General features: G+C 46.7%; 1 protein-coding gene across 1 annotated transcript; it reads left to right on the top strand.

Annotated features, from left to right (window-relative positions):
- Positions 1–5413: 5413 nt before the first annotated feature.
- Positions 5414–18552, top strand: LOC308111551 (uncharacterized protein; the record flags this gene model as incomplete). The annotated part of the gene is made up of 3 exons (XM_080466510.1): positions 5414–5903; positions 16927–17328; positions 17830–18552. 3 exons carry the CDS (start codon positions 5414–5416, stop codon positions 18180–18182), a joined length of 1245 nt encoding a protein of 414 aa, XP_080322636.1. The 3' UTR covers positions 18183–18552.
- Between the last annotated feature and the right edge of the window lie 327 nt (positions 18553–18879).

Genomic DNA, 18879 nt, shown 5'->3' with positions numbered 1-18879 from the left:
TACCACAGGACTCTGAACAGGTCCATCTGGTCCTCACTAGGACCTCTCCTATCACTGCCCACATGTCCTGATGCTCTGACAGCCAGACTCAGTGAAGCCATGGCCGAGGTGGAGAGTCTGAGAAGAGAGGAGAGGAATGAAGAGATGGAGAACGGAGGGCAAAGAGCACAGTGGGGGGTCTTCTGGAGGAACTGAGAATATGTCATATAATATGGAATAATAGATAAATGTGTCACATTAAATAAATATAGAATAGGTAAATATCTAACTATTATTTTCTATGTAATATTAAAGGTAACTATGTAGAAATAAATGAAAGTATAACAGGTAAATATGTTATTGTGTTTAAAGACTTTCCATATTGTTGTCATGGCTCCATCATGTTGCTGCTCTAAAAGGAGAGGACAGCGTCCCAATGTCCCGTCTGCAAACTGCTTCCATGTCCTCTCATTACTTTCTATAAGTATGCTACATTAAATAAATAAATGGAATAATTTTTAATTTAATAAATTAAAAATGAAAGCAATGATTCTTCACAGTCATGTAAATGTATGCTTGCGTGGTTTTCTTCAGAAAACACGTCGCTGTCACACAGACTTGTTTAGGCTGACGGGTCAGACTTGCCCCTCACAAGATGGCGGCCGCTCTGACGTTTCGGAGCGGTGGGCGGAGACAGGCACGCGGCGTCTTGTGTTTATGTCTATGATTACTACTTATTGGCGCTGGCGAGCAGTGGCCCGCCATCTTGGCCCGGTCGTCCGCTAATCTGCTTGGCAGGAGCAATGAAGTGTCAGCGACTTTAATCAATCATAACTCGCTAAATATTAAACAAATTTCTTTCCTGCAAACATCATACATGTAGTTCTGATACAGGACACATGGTTGTGATGTTCATAGTGGACTAAACAATAATAGAATGTTCTGATTTGTGATCTATGATAGGTCATTTACATTCAACACACACACACACACACACACACACACACACACACACACACACACACACACACACACACACACACACACACACACACACACACACACACACACGCATACACACGCATACACATCTAGAACAATACGTTTATATTCACAAAATTCAAACAATAGTCATGTTCCATCTTACCTCTGAAAAGTGATCCCCCGGGCCCTGCTCCCTACAGTCCTCCCATTGGACAGGAGTACTCCACATGGTGCGCTGGTGTCTTGGATTCCTAAAGGAGTTAGGAAAGGTGTTAGGTGGCTTCCTAAAGGAGTTAGGAGGTTTCCTAAAGGAGTCAGGAGGCTTCCTAAAGGTGTTAGGTGGCTTCCTAAAGGTGTTAGGAGACTTCCTAAAGGTGTTAGGAGGTTTCCTAAAGGAGTTAGTGAAAGGTGTTAGAAGGCTTCCTAAAGGAGTTAGTGAAAGGTGTTAGGAGGCTTCCTAAAGGAGTTAGGAAAGGTGTTAGAAGGCTTCCTAAAGGAGTTAGTGAAAGGTGTTAGGAGGCTTCCTAAAGGAGTTAGGAAAGGTGTTAGAAGGCTTCCTAAAGGAGTTAGTGAAAGGTGTTAGGAGGCTTCCTAAAGGAGTTAGGAAAGGTGTTAGGAGGCTTCCTAAAGGAGTTAGTGAAAGGTGTTAGGAGGCTTCCTAAAGGAGTTAGGAAAGGTGTTAGAAGGCTTCCTAAAGGAGTTAGGAAAGGAGTTAGGATACTTCCTAAAGGAGTTAGTGAAAGGTGTTAGGAGGCTTCCTAAAGGTGTTAGGAAGCTTCCTAAAGGAGTTAGGAAAGGTGTTAGGTGGCTTCCTAAAGGAGTTAGTGAAAGGTGTTAGGAGGCTTCCTAAAGGAGTTAGTAAAGGTGTTAGGATGCTTCCTAAAGGAGTTAGTGAAAGGTGTTAGGTGGCTTCCTAAAGGTGTTAGGAAAGGTGTTAGGTGGCTTCCTAAAGGAGTTAGTGAAAGGTGTTAGGAGGCTTCCTAAAGGTGTTAGGAAGCTTCCTAAAGGAGTTAGTGAAGGTGTTAGGAGGCTTCCTAAAGGAGTTAGTGAAAGGAGTTAGAAGGCTTCCTAAAGGAGTTAGGAAAGGTGTTAGGAGGCTTCCTAAAGGAGTTAGTGAAAGGAGTTAGAAGGCTTCCTAAAGGAGTTAGGAAAGGTGTTAGAAGGCTTCCTAAAGGAGTTAGTGAAAGGAGTTAGAAGGCTTCCTAAAGGAGTTAGGAAAGGTGTTAGGAGGCTTCCTAAAGGTGTTAGGAAGCTTCCTAAAGGAGTCAGGAAAGGTGTAAGGAGGCTTCCTAAAGGAGTTAGTGAAAGGTGTTAGGAGGCTTCCTAAAGGAGTTAGGAAAGGTGTTAGGAGGCTTCCTAAAGGTGTTAGGAAGCTTCCTAAAGGAGTTAGTGAAAGGTGTTAGGAGGCTTCCTAAAGGAGTTAGGAAAGGTGTTAGGAGGCTTCCTAAAGGTGTTAGGAAGCTTCCTAAAGGAGTCAGGAAAGGTGTAAGGAGGCTTCCTAAAGGAGTTAGTGAAAGGTGTTAGGAGGCTTCCTAAAGGAGTTAGGAAAGGAGTTAGGAGGCTTCCTAAAGGAGTTAGTGAAAGGTGTTAGAAGGCTTCCTAAAGGAGTTAGGAAAGGAGTTAGGAGGCTTCCTAAAGGAGTTAGTGAAAGGTGTTAGGAGGCTTACTAAAGGAGTTAGTGAAGGTGTTAGGATGCTTCCTAAAGGAGTTAGTGAAGGTGTTAGGAGGCTTCCTAAAGGAGTTAGGAGGCTTCCTAAAGGAGTTAGTGAAGCTTCCTAAAGGAGTTAGTGAAGCTTCCTAAAGGAGTTAGTGAAGGTGTTAGGATGCTTCCTAAAGGAGTTAGTGAAGGTGTTAGGAGGCTTCCTAAAGGAGTTAGGAGGCTTCCTAAAGGAGTTAGTGAAAGGTGTTAGGAGGCTTACTAAAGGAGTTAGTAAAGGTGTTAGGAGGCTTCCTAAAGGAGTTAGGAGGCTTCCTAAAGGAGTTAGTGAAGCTTCCTAAAGGAGTTAGTGAAGGTGTTAGGAGGCTTCCTAAAGGAGTTAGGAGACTTCCTAAAGGAGTTAGTGAAAGGTGTTAGGAGGCTTCCTAAAGGAGTTAGGAGGCTTCCTAAAGGTGTTAGGAGGCTTCCTAAAGGTGTTAGGAGGCTTCCTAAAGGAGTTAGTGAAAGGTGTTAGGAGGCTTCCTAAAGGAGTTAGTGAAGGTGTTAGGATGCTTCCTAAAGGAGTTAGTGAAAGGTGTTAGGATGCTTCCTAAAGGAGTTAGTGAAAGGTGTTAGGATGCTTCCTAAAGGAGTTAGTGAAGATGTTAGGATGCTTCCTAAAGGAGTTAGTGAAAGGTGTTAGGAGGCTTCCTAAAGGAGTTAGTGAAAGGTGTTAGGAGGCTTCCTAAAGGAGTTAGTGAAGGTGTTAGGATGCTTCCTAAAGGAGTTAGTGAAAGGTGTTAGGAGGCTTCCTAAAGGAGTTAGGAGACTTCCTAAAGGAGTTAGTGAAAGGTGTTAGGAGGCTTCCTAAAGGAGTTAGGAGGCTTCCTAAAGGAGTTAGTGAAGGTGTTAGGATGCTTCCTAAAGGAGTTAGTGAAAGGTGTTAGGAGGCTTCCTAAAGGAGTTAGGAGGCTTCCTAAAGGAGTTAGTGAAAGGTGTTAGGAGGCTTCCTAAAGGAGTTAGTGAAGGTGTTAGGATGCTTCCTAAAGGTGTTAGTGAAAGGTGTTAGGAGGCTTCCTAAAGGTGTTAGGAAGCTTCCTAAAGGAGTTAGTGAAGGTGTTAGGAGGCTTCCTGAAGGAGTTAGGAGACTTCCTAAAGGAGTTAGTGAAAGGTGTTAGGAGGCTTCCTAAAGGAGTTAGTGAAAGGTGTTAGGAGGCTTCCTAAAGGAGTTAGGAGGCTTCCTAAAGGAGTTAGTGAAGGTGTTAGGATGCTTCCTAAAGGAGTTAGTGAAAGGTGTTAGGAGGCTTCCTAAAGGTGTTAGTGAAGGTGTTAGGAAGCTTCCTAAAGGTGTTAGGAAGCTTCCTAAAGGAGTTAGTGAAGGTGTTAGGATGCTTCCTAAAGGTGTTAGTGAAGGTGTTAGGATGCTTCCTAAAGGTGTTAGTGAAGGTGTTAGGATGCTTCCTAAAGGTGTTAGTGAAAGGTGTTAGGATGCTTCCTAAAGGTGTTAGGAAGCTTCCTAAAGGAGTTAGTGAAAGGTGTTAGGATGCTTCCTAAAGGTGTTAGGAAGCTTCCTAAAGGTGTTAGTGAAAGGTGTTAGGATGCTTCCTAAAGGTGTTAGGAAGCTTCCTAAAGGAGTTAGTGAAAGGTGATCATGGTGGTGTGGCAGTCCATCCGTATTTTCAGGATTGGTGTCAGTGGACGGCAGGGCCTCGACCACCTGATCCCCGGACACAGAACCTGGCTTTTGGAACATGGAAGGTGACCTCGCTGGGGGGGGGAGGAGCCTGAGCTGGTGCGGGAGGTAGAGAGATACCGTCTAGATCTAGTCGGGCTCACCTCCACCCACAGCTTGGACTCTGGAACCCAGCTCCTCCACAGGGGCTGGACACTCCACTTCTCTGGAGTTGCCCACGGTGAGAGGCGGCGGGCTGGTGTGGGCTTGCTTATTGCCCCACAGCTCAGCCGCCATGTGTTGGAGTTACCCCCCCCCCCCCCCCCCCCCCCCCCCCCCCCCCCCCGGTGAATAAGACCTGTCCCCTACGTAGGGGACAGGTCTCTGACTGTTGATGGACCAAACAGCAGTACGGAGTACCACCCGACCTTCTTGGAGTCCCTGGGAGGGATGCTGGATAGCGCTCCAACTGGGGACTCCATCGTTCTACTGGGGACTTCAACGCCCACGTGGGCAACGACAGTGAGACTTGGACGGGGGTGACTGGGAGGAACGGCCTCCCTGATCTGAACCTGAGCGGTGTTCTGTTATTGGACTCCTGTACTAGTCACAGTTTGGCCATAACGAACACCATGTTCCAGCACAGGGGTGTCCATAAGTGCACTTGGCACCAGGACACCCTAGGCTGGAGGTCGATGATAGACTTTGTGGTCGTGTCATCTGATCTCCGGCCACGTGTCTTGGACACTCGGGTGAAGAGAGGAGCAGACCTGTCAACTGATCACCACCTGGTGGTGAGTTGGATGCGCTGGACGGGGAGGAAGCCGTTTTTCACAGACGATGTGGTCCTGGTGGCTTCATCAAACCTGGACCTCCAGCGTGCACTGGCGCGGTTCTCAGCCGAGTGTGAAGCAACTGGGATGAGGATCAGCACCTCTAAATCCGAGGCCATGGTTCTCCACCTGAAAAAGGTGGCTTGCCCCCTTCAGATGGGTGGAGAGACCTTGTCCCAGGTGGAGGAGTTCAAGTATCTCTGGGTCTTGTTCATGGGTGGGGGGGAGATGGAGCGTGAGCTCGACAGGCGGTTCGGTGCAGCGTCTGCAGTTCTGCGGTCGCTGTATCGGTCCGTCGTGGTGAAGAGCATGTTCAGAGCAGGTGAGCGGTGCTCAGGTAGCCGGAGAGCGGAGAGCGCAGAGCGCAGAGCGGAGAGCGGAGAACGGAGAGCGGAGAACGCAGAGCGGAGAGCGCAGAGCGGAGAGCGGAGAGCGGAGAACGGAGAGCGCAGAGCGGAGAGCGGAGAGCGGAGAGCGGAGAGCGGAGAACGCAGAGCGGAGAGCGCAGAGCGGAGAGCGGAGAACGCAGAGCGGAGAACGCAGAGCGGAGAACGCAGAGCGGAGAGCGCAGAGCGGAGAACGCAGAGCGGAGAGCGGAGAGCGGAGAGCGGAGAACGCAGAGCGGAGAGCGCAGAGCGGAGAACGCAGAGCGGAGAACGCAGAGCGGAGAGCGGAGAACGCAGAGCGGAGAACGCAGAGCGGAGAACGCAGAGCGGAGAGCGGAGAACGCAGAGCGGAGAGCGCAGAGCGGCTAAAACCAACTACTGGACGGAAAGAACCAGATTCCCAAACCCAAAAGGTGACTGCCTTCCAGTTTCTCTCTGTTTTAGCTCCTATTAGCTCCTGTCTAGTCATGGCTGCTCCTGACTAGTCATGGCTGCTCCTGACTAGTCATGGCTGCTCCTGACTAGTCATGGCTGCTCCTGTCTAGTCACGGCTGCTCCTGTCTAGTCACGGCTGCTCCTGTCTAGTCACGGCTGCTCCTGTCTAGTCATGGCTGCTCCGTACGGAGATTTAAAGGGATTATAATCCACTGCGGTGGAAACGACGTTCGCCTGAAGAAGTCTGAGGTCCTCAAAGCTAACGGAGAGTCAGTGTGCACATACCGCCGACCATTTCAGACCAAGTAGTTTTCTCTGCTACGTAAAGATGAGTATGTTAGTCTAAATGAAGCCTCCCCTCCAAGTCATACTAACACTCAAATAGCTGGTGGAGGTGGTGGAGGAGGGTGGAGGCAGCCATCTTTAACTCTCAGTTACTAATTAATATTAACCCAAAACCCAACTTTAGTTCTTTTGAGAGTCTGAGCATGACCATGCCACACCCGTCAAATAAAATAGTAAATTCTGTAGAATCTGTAATCATTTCTCGTCCTCCTGGACCTTCTTCACCTTTTCTAACTGAATTCTCTGAATTGTTGTCAGATGTAGCCCTGACTAAAGATAAGGTTATCATGGTAGGAGACTTCAATGTTCATGTTGACCTAGAAAATGATAGTTTCAGTGCAGCTTTAGATCTACACTTGACTCTCTAGGTTTCTCTCAGGTAGTAGACGGGCCTACCCAGAAACATCTCCACACCCTAGACCTTATTCTAACTTATGGTTTGAATATAGAGCATCTGACCATCTCTCCTCACTATGATTTCCTGTCAGATCACTTCTTAATAACCTTTGACTTTGTTCTAAATAGTTCTAACCCTCCGGTTAAAGCCGTGTTAACCAGGTCTCTCTCTGATAACATAGTAACTAAATTCAAGGAAAGAATTCCCTCTGCTATAGAATCAGTAGTGGATCTTCCTGACCCGTATACTGTTGCTAGCTCAGACATTGAATACCTAACAAACAGTCTGACAGATATGCTAAAAACAACGCTAGACGACATAGCTCCTCAAAAAATGAAACTGAAAAAACAGGAAAAGTCCTCCCCATGGTTTAACTCATCAACCCGCCAGCTTAAACAACGCTCCCGTAGATTAGAAAGAACTTGGCGTTCAACAAAAACAGAGCTAGATTATATAGCCTGGAAGGATAGCTTCAAAACTTATAAGAAAGCTCTGAGTAGAAGTAGAACTAATTACTACTCATCCTTAATAGAGGAAAACAAAAACAAGCCTCGCTTTCTTTTCAGTACTGTAGCCAAACTGACCAAGAACCAAAATAGTGTTGAGCCCACCATTCCTATCAATATATGTAGTGAGGACTTCATGAAGTTCTTTCAAAATAAAATGACAAGGCTTAGGGATAACATCCATCAAACCCTACCGTCCGTTAGCCCCATAACAGAGGAACTGGTTAAACCTAACAGTCATCTGGAATGCTTTCAGCAAATACAACTAGTCCAACTAAACTCCCTTATTTCTTCTGCTAAACCAACTACTAGCCTGTTGGACCCAATTCCTACTAGAATTCTGAAAGAGGCACTGCCACTAATCAATAATTCTATACTGGCAATTATTAACCAGTCTCTAACAATAGGCTATGTGCCCCAATCCTTTAAACTAGCAGTTATTAAACCTCTCATTAAGAAGCCAAACTTAGACACAAGCCTTCTCTCAAACTACAGGCCCATCTCCAACCTTCCTTTCCTGTCAAAGGTTCTGGAGCAAGTAGTGGCTAAACAACTCCAGGATTATCTGCAGGAGAATAATCTGTTAGAGGACCTTCAGTCCAGCTTCAGAATGAACCACAGTACAGAGACTGCTCTGCTAAAAGTTACTAATGACCTTCTAATGGCCTCAGATAGAGCTCTTCTATCTGCTTTACTTCTTCTGGACCTTAGTACTGCATTTGATACTGTCCATCATAATATACTTTTAAGGAGATTAGAAGATGGCGTCGGCATTAAAAACTTAGCCTTAAACTGGTTTAAATCATATTTATCTGACCGCTTTCAATTTGTTCATGTAAATAACAAATCTTCAATACATGAAGGGGTCCTGTGTGGAGTACCACAAGGCTCCGTCCTCGGACCCAGATTGTTTAATCTCTAGATGTTACCACTCGGAAATATAATTAGGAAACACAACATTAACTTTCATTGTTATGCAGATGATACTCAGCTATATTTATCAATTAAAGCCAATCAGGCCGACCAACTTGTTAAACTAGAGTCCTGCCTCAGGGACGTTAAGTCCTGGATGTCTATCAACTTCTTAATGCTCAACACATCCAAGACTGAGGTTCTAATCCTAGGTCCTAAAAAGCTCAGGGATTACTTTTCAGATAGTCTGATTACCTTAGATAATATTACCTTAACCTCTAACAGTGATATTAGGAACCTGGGTGTTATTTCTGATCAGGATCTGTCCTTTATGTCCCATGTTAAACATGTCTCCAGGACAGCCTTCTTCCATCTAAGGAATATTGCAAAAATGAGAAACTTCTTGTCCTTCAAAGATGCAGAACAAATGCTTCCTGCCTTTGTGACTTCAAGATGAGATGATTGTAACTCCCTAATGTCAGGATGTCCAAACTCCTCTGTTAGGATCTTCCAGCTAGAGCAGAACGCTGCTGCAGGTTTACTAACCAGAACTGGAAGAAGAGAGCACATCTCCCCAGTCTTAGCATCCTTACACTGGCTTCACATCAAATCTAGAATAGAATTCAACATCCTTCTGATCACATCTAAAACTCTTCATCACCAGGCTCCGTCCTATATGGAGAAACTTCTAGAAGGGTCTCACCCTCCACGAGCCCTTGGCTCTGAGGATGCAGGACTGTTGGTAATCCCTAAAGTCCTTCAAAGTAAAAGAGGAGGCAGGAGTTTCAGCCATATGGCTCCTTTACTCTGGAATCAACTAGCAGCCTCGGTCCGAAGGGCCCACACCATTAGTTTATTTAAGAGGAGACTAAAAAGCTTCCTCTTTGATAGAGCTTCTCATTAGGAATAAAATAGGAGCACTAAGTTGAGCTGCTCTAGGCCTAGACTGCTGAGGGGATTTCCTCTCTCCCGTTAAAGGGAGGAACTCTACATTTGGAGCTTCTGTTTCTTGTCTTTCTTTCTTTCTCTCTGTGTAACAACATTACTGGAGCCACCAGATCCTGACAGGAGGGGAGCAGGATCCAGGGGATCAGACCCAAGACTCCCAGAGTGGACTTACCACGGTCCTACTACCCGACCCCCCCACAGCACCGGGACCCCCCCACAGCACCGGGACCCCCCCACAGCACCGAGACCCCACCACAGCACCAGGACCCCCCCACAGCACCGGGACCCCCCCACAGCACCGGGACCCCCCCACAGCACCGTGACCCCCCCACAGCACCGGGACCCCCCCACAGCACCGGAACCCCCCCCCACAGCACGGCCCTTAAACTCCAGACTGAGATTGGTTCATCATCAGACCAACGCTCATCAGAGACTTTTCTTAGTATTTGTACTTATCTGGCCTGTCTGCCTCTCTCTCTCTCTCTCTCTCTCTCTCTTCTATTCCTCTCTCTCTCTCTCTCTCTCTCTCTCTCTCTCTTCTATTCCTCTCTCTCTCTCTCTCTCTCTCTTCTATTCCTCTCTCTCTCTCTCTCTTCTATTCCTCTCTCTCTCCCTCTTCTATTCCTCTCTCTCCCTCTTCTATTCCTCTCTCTCTCTCTCTCTCCCTCTTCTATTCCTCTCTCTCTCTCTCTTCTATTCCTCTCTCTCTCCCTCTTCTATTCCTCTCTCTCTCTCTTCTATTCCTCTCTCTCCCTCTTCTATTCCTCTCTCTCTCTCTCTCTTCTATTCCTCTCTCTCTCCCTCTTCTATTCCTCTCTCTCTCTCTCTTCTATTCCTCTCTCTCTCTCTCTTCTATTCCTCTCTCTCTCTCTCTTCTATTCCTCTCTCTCCCTCTTCTATTCCTCTCTCTCCCTCTTCTATTCCTCTCTCTCTCTCTCTCTTCTATTCCTCTCTCTCTCTCTCTTCTATTCCTCTCTCTCTCTCTCTTCTATTCCTCTCTCTCTCTCTCTTCTATTCCTCTCTCTCTCTCTCTTCTATTCCTCTCTCTCTCTCTCTTCTATTCCTCTCTCTCCCTCTTCTATTCCTCTCTCTCCCTCTTCTATTCCTCTCTCTCTCTCTTCTATTCCTCTCTCTCTCCCTCTTCTATTCCTCTCTCTCTCTCTCTTCTATTCCTCTCTCTCTCCCTCTTCTATTCCTCTCTCTCTCTCTTCTATTCCTCTCTCTCTCTCTTCTATTCCTCTCTCTCTCTCTCTTCTATTCCTCTCTCTCTCTCTTCTATTCCTCTCTCTCTCTCTCTTCTATTCCTCTCTCTCTCTCTCTTCTATTCCTCTATCTCTCTCTCTTCTATTCCTCTCTCTCCCTCTTCTATTCCTCTCTCTCTCCCTCTTCTATTCCTCTCTCTCTCCCTCTTCTATTCCTCTCTCTCTCCCTCTTCTATTCCTCTCTCTCTCTCTTCTATTCCTCTCTCTCCCTCTTCTATTCCTCTCTCTCTCTCTTCTATTCCTCTCTCTCTCCCTCTTCTATTCCTCTCTCTCCCTCTTCTATTCCTCTCTCTCCCTCTTCTATTCCTCTCTATCCCTCTTCTATTCCTCTCTCTCTCTCTTCTATTCCTCTCTCTCTCTCTTCTATTCCTCTCTCTCTCTCTCTTCTATTCCTCTCTCTCTCCCTCTTCTATTCCTCTCTCTCTCTTCTATTCCTCTCTATCCCTCTTCTATTCCTCTCTCTCTCTCTTCTATTCCTCTCTCTCTCCCTCTTCTATTCCTCTCTCTCCCTCTTCTATTCCTCTCTCTCCCTCTTCTATTCCTCTCTCTCTCCCTCTTCTATTCCTCTCTCTCCCTCTTCTATTCCTCTCTCTCCCTCTTCTATTCCTCTCTCTCTCCCTCTTCTATTCCTCTCTCTCTCCCTCTTCTATTCCTCTCTCTCTCCCTCTTCTATTCCTCTCTCTCTCTCTTCTATTCCTCTCTCTCCCTCTTCTATTCCTCTCTCTCTCTCTTCTATTCCTCTCTCTCTCCCTCTTCTATTCCTCTCTCTCCCTCTTCTATTCCTCTCTCTCCCTCTTCTATTCCTCTCTATCCCTCTTCTATTCCTCTCTCTCTCTCTTCTATTCCTCTCTCTCTCCCTCTTCTATTCCTCTCTCTCCCTCTTCTATTCCTCTCTCTCTCTCTTCTATTCCTCTCTCTCTCCCTCTTCTATTCCTCTCTATCCCTCTTCTATTCCTCTCTCTCTCTCTTCTATTCCTCTCTCTCTCTCTTCTATTCCTCTCTCTCTCTCTTCTATTCCTCTCTCTATCCCTCTTCTATTCCTCTCTCTCTCTCTTCTATTCCTCTCTCTCTCTCTCTTCTATTCCTCTCTCTCTCCCTCTTCTATTCCTCTCTCTCTCTCTTCTATTCCTCTCTCTCTCTCTCTTCTATTCCTCTCTCTCCCTCTTCTATTCCTCTCTCTCTCTCTCTTCTATTCCTCTCTCTCTCCCTCTTCTATTCCTCTCTCTCTCCCTCTTCTATTCCTCTCTCTCCCTCTTCTATTCCTCTCTCTCCCTCTTCTATTCCTCTCTCTCTCCCTCTTCTATTCCTCTCTCTCTCCCTCTTCTATTCCTCTCTCTCTCCCTCTTCTATTCCTCTCTCTCTCTCTTCTATTCCTCTCTCTCCCTCTTCTATTCCTCTCTCTCTCTCTTCTATTCCTCTCTCTCTCCCTCTTCTATTCCTCTCTCTCCCTCTTCTATTCCTCTCTCTCCCTCTTCTATTCCTCTCTATCCCTCTTCTATTCCTCTCTCTCTCTCTTCTATTCCTCTCTCTCTCCCTCTTCTATTCCTCTCTCTCCCTCTTCTATTCCTCTCTCTCTCTCTTCTATTCCTCTCTCTCTCCCTCTTCTATTCCTCTCTATCCCTCTTCTATTCCTCTCTCTCTCTCTTCTATTCCTCTCTCTCTCTCTTCTATTCCTCTCTCTCTCTCTTCTATTCCTCTCTCTATCCCTCTTCTATTCCTCTCTCTCTCTCTTCTATTCCTCTCTCTCTCTCTCTTCTATTCCTCTCTCTCTCCCTCTTCTATTCCTCTCTCTCTCTCTTCTATTCCTCTCTCTCTCTCTCTTCTATTCCTCTCTCTCCCTCTTCTATTCCTCTCTCTCTCTCTCTTCTATTCCTCTCTCTCTCCCTCTTCTATTCCTCTCTCTCTCTCTTCTATTCCTCTCTCTCTCCCTCTTCTATTCCTCTCTCTCTCTCTCTTCTATTCCTCTCTCTCTCCCTCTTCTATTCCTCTCTCTCTCTCTTCTATTCCTCTCTCTCTCTCTTCTATTCCTCTCTCTCTCTCTCTTCTATTCCTCTCTCTCTCTCTTCTATTCCTCTCTCTCCCTCTTCTATTCCTCTCTCTCTCCCTCTTCTATTCCTCTCTCTCTCTCTTCTATTCCTCTCTCTCTCTCTTCTATTCCTCTCTCTCTCTCTCTTCTATTCCTCTCTCTCTCTCTTCTATTCCTCTCTCTCCCTCTTCTATTCCTCTCTCTCTCCCTCTTCTATTCCTCTCTCTCTCTCTTCTATTCCTCTCTCTCTCCCTCTTCTATTCCTCTCTCTCTCCCTCTTCTATTCCTCTCTCTCTCTCTCTTCTATTCCTCTCTCTCTCCCTCTTCTATTCCTCTCTCTCTCTCTTCTATTCCTCTCTCTCTCCCTCTTCTATTCCTCTCTCTCTCCCTCTTCTATTCCTCTCTCTCTCTCTCTTCTATTCCTCTCTCTCTCTCTCTCTTCTATTCCTCTGTGTGTGTGTGTGTGTGTGTGTGTGTGTGTGTGTGTGTGTGTGTGTGTGTGTGTGTGTGTGTGTGTGTGTGTGTGTGTGTGTGTGTGTGTGTTCACTGGCCTGGAAGCTGATGATGAAGATCAGACTCGCCCTCCTTCATGTCCACTGATGAGATCAGAAAGTGGGCGGAGCCAAACTGCCTCAATAACCCATGACTGATCACTGATGTGAGCTGAGACATCATCCTTCCTCTGAGGGTTAATCCTTCCTCTGAGGGTTAATCCTTCCTCTGAGGGTTAATCCTTCCTCTGAGGGTTAATCCTTCCTCTGAGGGTTAATCCTTCCTCTGAGGGTTAATCCTTCCTCTGAGGGTTAATCCTGAATGTGAGGGTTAATCCTGAATGTGAGAGTTAATCCTTCCTCTGAGGGTTAATCCTGAATGTGAGGGTTAATCCTGAATGTGAGAGTTAATCCTTCCTCTGAGGGTTAATCCTGAATGTGAGGGTTAATCCTGAATGTGAGAGTTAATCCATCCTCTGAGGGTTAATCCTGAATGTGAGGGTTAATCCTGAATGTGAGAGTTAATCCTGAATGTGAGAGTTAATCCATCCTCTGAGGGTTAATCCATCCTCTGAGGGTTAATCCTGAATGTGAGGGTTAATCCTGAATGTGAGGGTTAATCCTGAATGTGAGGGTTAATCCTGAATGTGAGAGTTAATCCTGAATGTGAGAGTTAATCCATCCTCTGAGGGTTAATCCTGAATGTGAGGGTTAATCCTGAATGTGAGAGTTAATCCTTCCTCTGAGGGTTAATCCTGAATGTGAGAGTTAATCCTTCCTCTGAGGGTTAATCCTGAATGTGAGGGTTAATCCTGAATGTGAGGGTTAATCTTTCCTCTGAGGGTTAATCCTGAATGTGAGGGTTAATCCTGAATGTGAGAGTTAATCCTTCCTCTGAGGGTTAATCCTGAATGTGAGGGTTAATCCTTCCTCTGAGGGTTAATCCTGAATGTGAGGGTTAATCCATCCTCTGAGGGTTAATCCTGAATGTGAGGGTTAATCCTGAATGTGAGAGTTAATCCTGAATGTGAGAGTTAATCCTTCCTCTGAGGGTTAATCCTGAATGTGAGAGTTAATCCTGAATGTGAGAGTTAATCCATCCTCTGAGGGTTAATCCTGAATGTGAGGGTTAATCCTGAATGTGAGAGTTAATCCTTCCTCTGAGGGTTAATCCTGAATGTGAGGGTTAATCCTGAATGTGAGGGTTAATCTTTCCTCTGAGGGTTAATCCTGAATGTGAGGGTTAATCCTGAATGTGAGAGTTAATCCTTCCTCTGAGGGTTAATCCTGAATGTGAGGGTTAATCCTTCCTCTGAGGGTTAATCCTGAATGTGAGGGTATATCCATCCTCTGAGGGTTAATCCTGAATGTGAGGGTTAATCCTGAATGTGAGGGTTAATCCTGAATGTGAGGGTTAATCCTTCCTCTGAGGGTTAATCCTGAATGTGAGGGTTAATCCATCCTCTGAGGGTTAATCCTGAATGTGAGAGTTAATCCATCCTCTGAGGGTTAATCCTGAATGTGAGGATTAATCCTGAATGTGAGAGTTAATCCATCCTCTGAGGGTTAATCCTGAATGTGAGAATTAATCCATCCTCTGAGGGTTAATTCATCCTCTGAGGGTTAATCCTGAATGTGAGGGTTAATCCTTCCTCTGAGGGTTAATCCTTCCTCTGAGGGTTAATCCTGAATGTGAGGGTTAATCCTGAATGTGAGAGTTAATCCATCCTCTGAGGGTTAATCCTGAATGTGAGGGTTAATCCTTCCTCTGAGGGTTAATCCTTCCTCTGAGGGTTAATCCTGAATGTGAGGGTTAATCCTGAATGTGAGGGATAATCCTGAATGTGAGGGTTAATCCATCCTTTAAGGAGTAGCATGCTCCAGTAGCAGTAGATGCTCTACCGAGGAGCGTAATGTGATGCTCTACTGAGGAACTTGATGCTCTACTGAGCAGTGTGATGCTCTATGGAGTAGTGTACCATGCTGCTCTACTGAAGAGTGTAACGTGTTGGTCTACCGAGGAGTGTGATGCTCTACTGAGGAGTGTGATGCTCTATGGACTAGTGTACCGTGATGCTCTAAGGAGCATGCTGCTCTACTGAAGAGTGTAACGTGTTGGTCTACCGAGGAGTGTGATGCTCTACTGAGGAGTGTGATGCTCTATGGACTAGTGTACCGTGATGCTCTAAGGAGCATGCTGCTCTACTGAAGAGTGTAACGTGTTGGTCTACCGAGGAGAGTGATGCTCTGCCGAGAAGTGTGATGCTCTATGGAGTAGTGTACCATGCTGCTCTACTGAAGAGTGTAACGTGTTGGTCTACCGAGTAGCGTGATGCTCTACTGAGGAGTGTGATGCTCTATGGACTAGTGTACCGTGATGCTCTAAGGAGCATGCTGCTCTACTGAAGAGTGTAACGTGTTGGTCTACCGAGGAGAGTGATGCTCTGCCGAGAAGTGTGATGCTCTATGGAGTAGTGTACCATGCTGCTCTACTGAAGAGTGTAACGTGTTGGTCTACCGAGGAGAGTGATGCTCTGCCGAGAAGTGTGATGCTCTATGGAGTAGTGTACCATGCTGCTCTACTGAAGAGTGTAACGTGTTGGTCTACCGACGAGCGTGATGCTCTACTGAGGGGTGTGATGCTCTATGGACTAGTGTACCGTGATGCTCTAAGGAGCATGCTGCTCTACTGAACAGTGTAACGTGTTGGTCTACCGAGGAGAGTGATGCTCTGCCGAGAAGTGTGATGCTCTATGGAGTAGTGTACCGTGATGCTCTACTGAAGAGTGTGATGCTCTATGGACTAGTGTACCGTGATGCTCTAAGGAGCATGCTGCTCTACTGAAGAGTGTAACGTGTTGGTCTACCGAGGAGAGTGATGCTCTGCCGAGAAGTGTGATGCTCTATGGAGTAGTGTACCATGCTGCTCTACTGAAGAGTGTAACGTGTTGGTCTACCGAGTAGCGTGATGCTCTACTGAGGAGTGTGATGCTCTATGGACTAGTGTACCGTGATGCTCTAAGGAGCATGCTGCTCTACTGAAGAGTGTAACGTGTTGGTCTACCGAGGAGAGTGATGCTCTGCCGAGAAGTGTGATGCTCTATGGAGTAGTGTACCATGCTGCTCTACTGAAGAGTGTAACGTGTTGGTCTACCGAGGAGAGTGATGCTCTGCCGAGAAGTGTGATGCTCTATGGAGTAGTGTACCATGCTGCTCTACTGAAGAGTGTAACGTGTTGGTCTACCGACGAGCGTGATGCTCTACTGAGGGGTGTGATGCTCTATGGACTAGTGTACCGTGATGCTCTAAGGAGCATGCTGCTCTACTGAACAGTGTAACGTGTTGGTCTACCGAGGAGAGTGATGCTCTGCCGAGAAGTGTGATGCTCTATGGAGTAGTGTACCGTGATGCTCTACTGAAGAGTGTAACGTGTTGGTCTACCGAGGAGCGTGATGCTCTACTGAGGAGTGTGATGCTCTATGGACTAGTGTACCGTGATGCTCTAAGGAGCATGCTGCTCTACTGAAGAGTGTAACGTGTTGGTCTACCGAGGAGAGTGATGCTCTGCCGAGAAGTGTGATGCTCTAAGGAGCATGCTGCTCTACTGAACAGTGTAACGTGTTGGTCTACCGACGAGCGTGATGCTCTACTGAGGGGTGTGATGCTCTATGGACTAGTGTACCGTGATGCTCTAAGGAGCATGCTGCTCTACTGAACAGTGTAACGTGTTGGTCTACCGACGAGCGTGATGCTCTACTGAGGGGTGTGATGCTCTATGGAGGAACGTGATGCTAAATCTTTGGCCTTCGAAATAAGTAACAAATAAATTACAAAATAAAAGCAATTCTATTTGGTTCAGTCGTGAGCGAGTGTGAGCTTCTGTTTGCTTCACTACAATTTACTGATTGGATATTATTATGAGTTGTTTCCCCCGACATGTTCAATATATTTAATGAATATTATATGTTCATATATATAAGATATAAGATCATATATGTATATAATCAATATTCTTGTTTATAAAATTGTTCATTAAAAAAAGAAAAACACGTGACGCTCGTGTCCGCTGCTACTGTGGCCGCTCCTCCCGGGAGCGCGCTCATCAATCCGTGAGCGCGCCTCAGAGCCCCAAGGACAGCGGCGGCGCGCGCGCATCAGGTCACCTGCAGCATCCAGACCTGGACCTGGACCCAGACCCCGACAGGACGGACCTGGTCCCAGACCACAATCCGAACCTCACTGATCCTCACGCGGAGCGGGACCGGAATTATAGCATCATCTAAACAACGATCTTCATCCCGGATCGCAACCAGGACCGGGATCACAGGGACCGGGATCACTGGGACCGGGATCACTGGGACCGGGATCACTGGGACAAGGATCATTTGGACCGAGATCACAGGGACCGGGATCACAGGGACCTGGTTCTCAGTCGATCGAGCTGCGGCGCGACGCGCTCTGGACGCACGAGAGGAGAGACCAGACCAGGACCTTGACCAGGACCAGGACCTGAACAGTAAGTGTTTTGTTAGAACCCAGTAGAACCCCGGGTTGTCTTCCGAGTTCTACTGTGGCACATTTCAATCAATCAGATCAATAAGATCTCCCAGTTTCACTGACGACCAGGACCAGGACCAGGACCGGGACCGGGACCGGGACCGGGACCGGGAGGGTCCTGTCTTTGGTTTCACTGATTAATTAAAACACAAACACAAAATAAAGTTATATATTCTGTGTGTGTGTGTGTGTGTGTGTGTGTGTGTGTGTGTGTGTGTGTGTGTGTGTGTGTGTGTGTGTGTGTGTGTGTGTGTGTTTTCTGATGTTTTTGTCTCAGTTGTATTAATTCTGACTGTTTTGGTTTCTGTTGTGACTTTTTGTGTGTCTGTGGTTTGATGGGACTGTCTACCCCCCCCCCCCCCCCCCACCCCCCCACCCCCCCCCACACACACACACAGATTCCTCCTGTGTATGTTGGGGGTGCTGATGGTGTACTGACTGTCTATCCCCTCCCCCCCAGTGAAGGGGCGGAGTTTCCTCCTGCTCGCCGCCCTGCACTGCCTCTCGGTGGCGCTGGGCGGCTGCGAGCCCCGCCAGGTGAACGTGGGGGCAGTGCTGAGTCAGAAGCGATACGAGCAGGTGTTCAAGGAGGCGGTGAGCAAGGCCAACACGCTATACGGCCGCCAGCGCTTCAAGATGAACGCCATCTCCGTCACGCACCGCCCCAACGCCATCCAGATGGCGCTGTCCGTCTGCGAGGACCTCATCTCCAACCAGGTCAGGTCACATGACCTCCACACACACTCATCTCCAGCCAGGTCAGGTCACATGACCTCCACACACACTCATCTCCAACCAGGTCAGGTCACATGACCTCCACACACACTCATCTCCAGCCAGGTCAGGTCACATGACCTCCACACACACTCATCTCCAGCCAGGTCAGGCAGGCCGGACCCAGGTCCGCCCCTCAGGGTGGGTTCACGGTTATTTCCAGTTAGCCTAAACATAGTGATACTGACCTCTGACCTCCCAACTCCGGGCGGGTGGTCTCAGGGGTCAGAAAACCCCCTTTTAAAGAAATGTTTCTGGTGAAATGATGTCAATGTAAATATTAAGGTAGTATAACTGCACAGATTGTCATATAAAGATGAAATGTTGCCCGGAGCGTCCTACACATAGGGGAAACTAGAACAATAAGATTTGTGGGCTTGCTGCCTTTCTATTTTCAAATATCACCCTTAACAAACACAAAAACACAAAAAAAGTCTCTTCACCTGACAAGTTCTCATCCAAGATGATTATTTTCAAGCACCTTATTGAACATGCCACTGTCCCATATGGATATAAAAAAAAAATTCCCAAATCATGAGCCTCAATTCAAGTCCAAGATGAGCTTTTATCTTGAAAATTACACTTTCCATGGCCAAATCTCTACACTGTACATAATAACAACAGTTTGTTTATGTATATATATATATATATATATATATATAAGGCATCAAAACTATGAATGAAAACATGGAATTATGTCATAAACCAAAAACTAGTTTGATATTTTAGATTTTTC

Source organism: Lipophrys pholis, assembly GCF_963383615.2.
Source record: "Lipophrys pholis genome assembly, chromosome: 7".
Classification (NCBI taxonomy): Eukaryota; Metazoa; Chordata; class Actinopteri; order Blenniiformes; family Blenniidae; genus Lipophrys; species Lipophrys pholis.
This window is presented reverse-complemented; position numbering and strand designations above follow the sequence as displayed.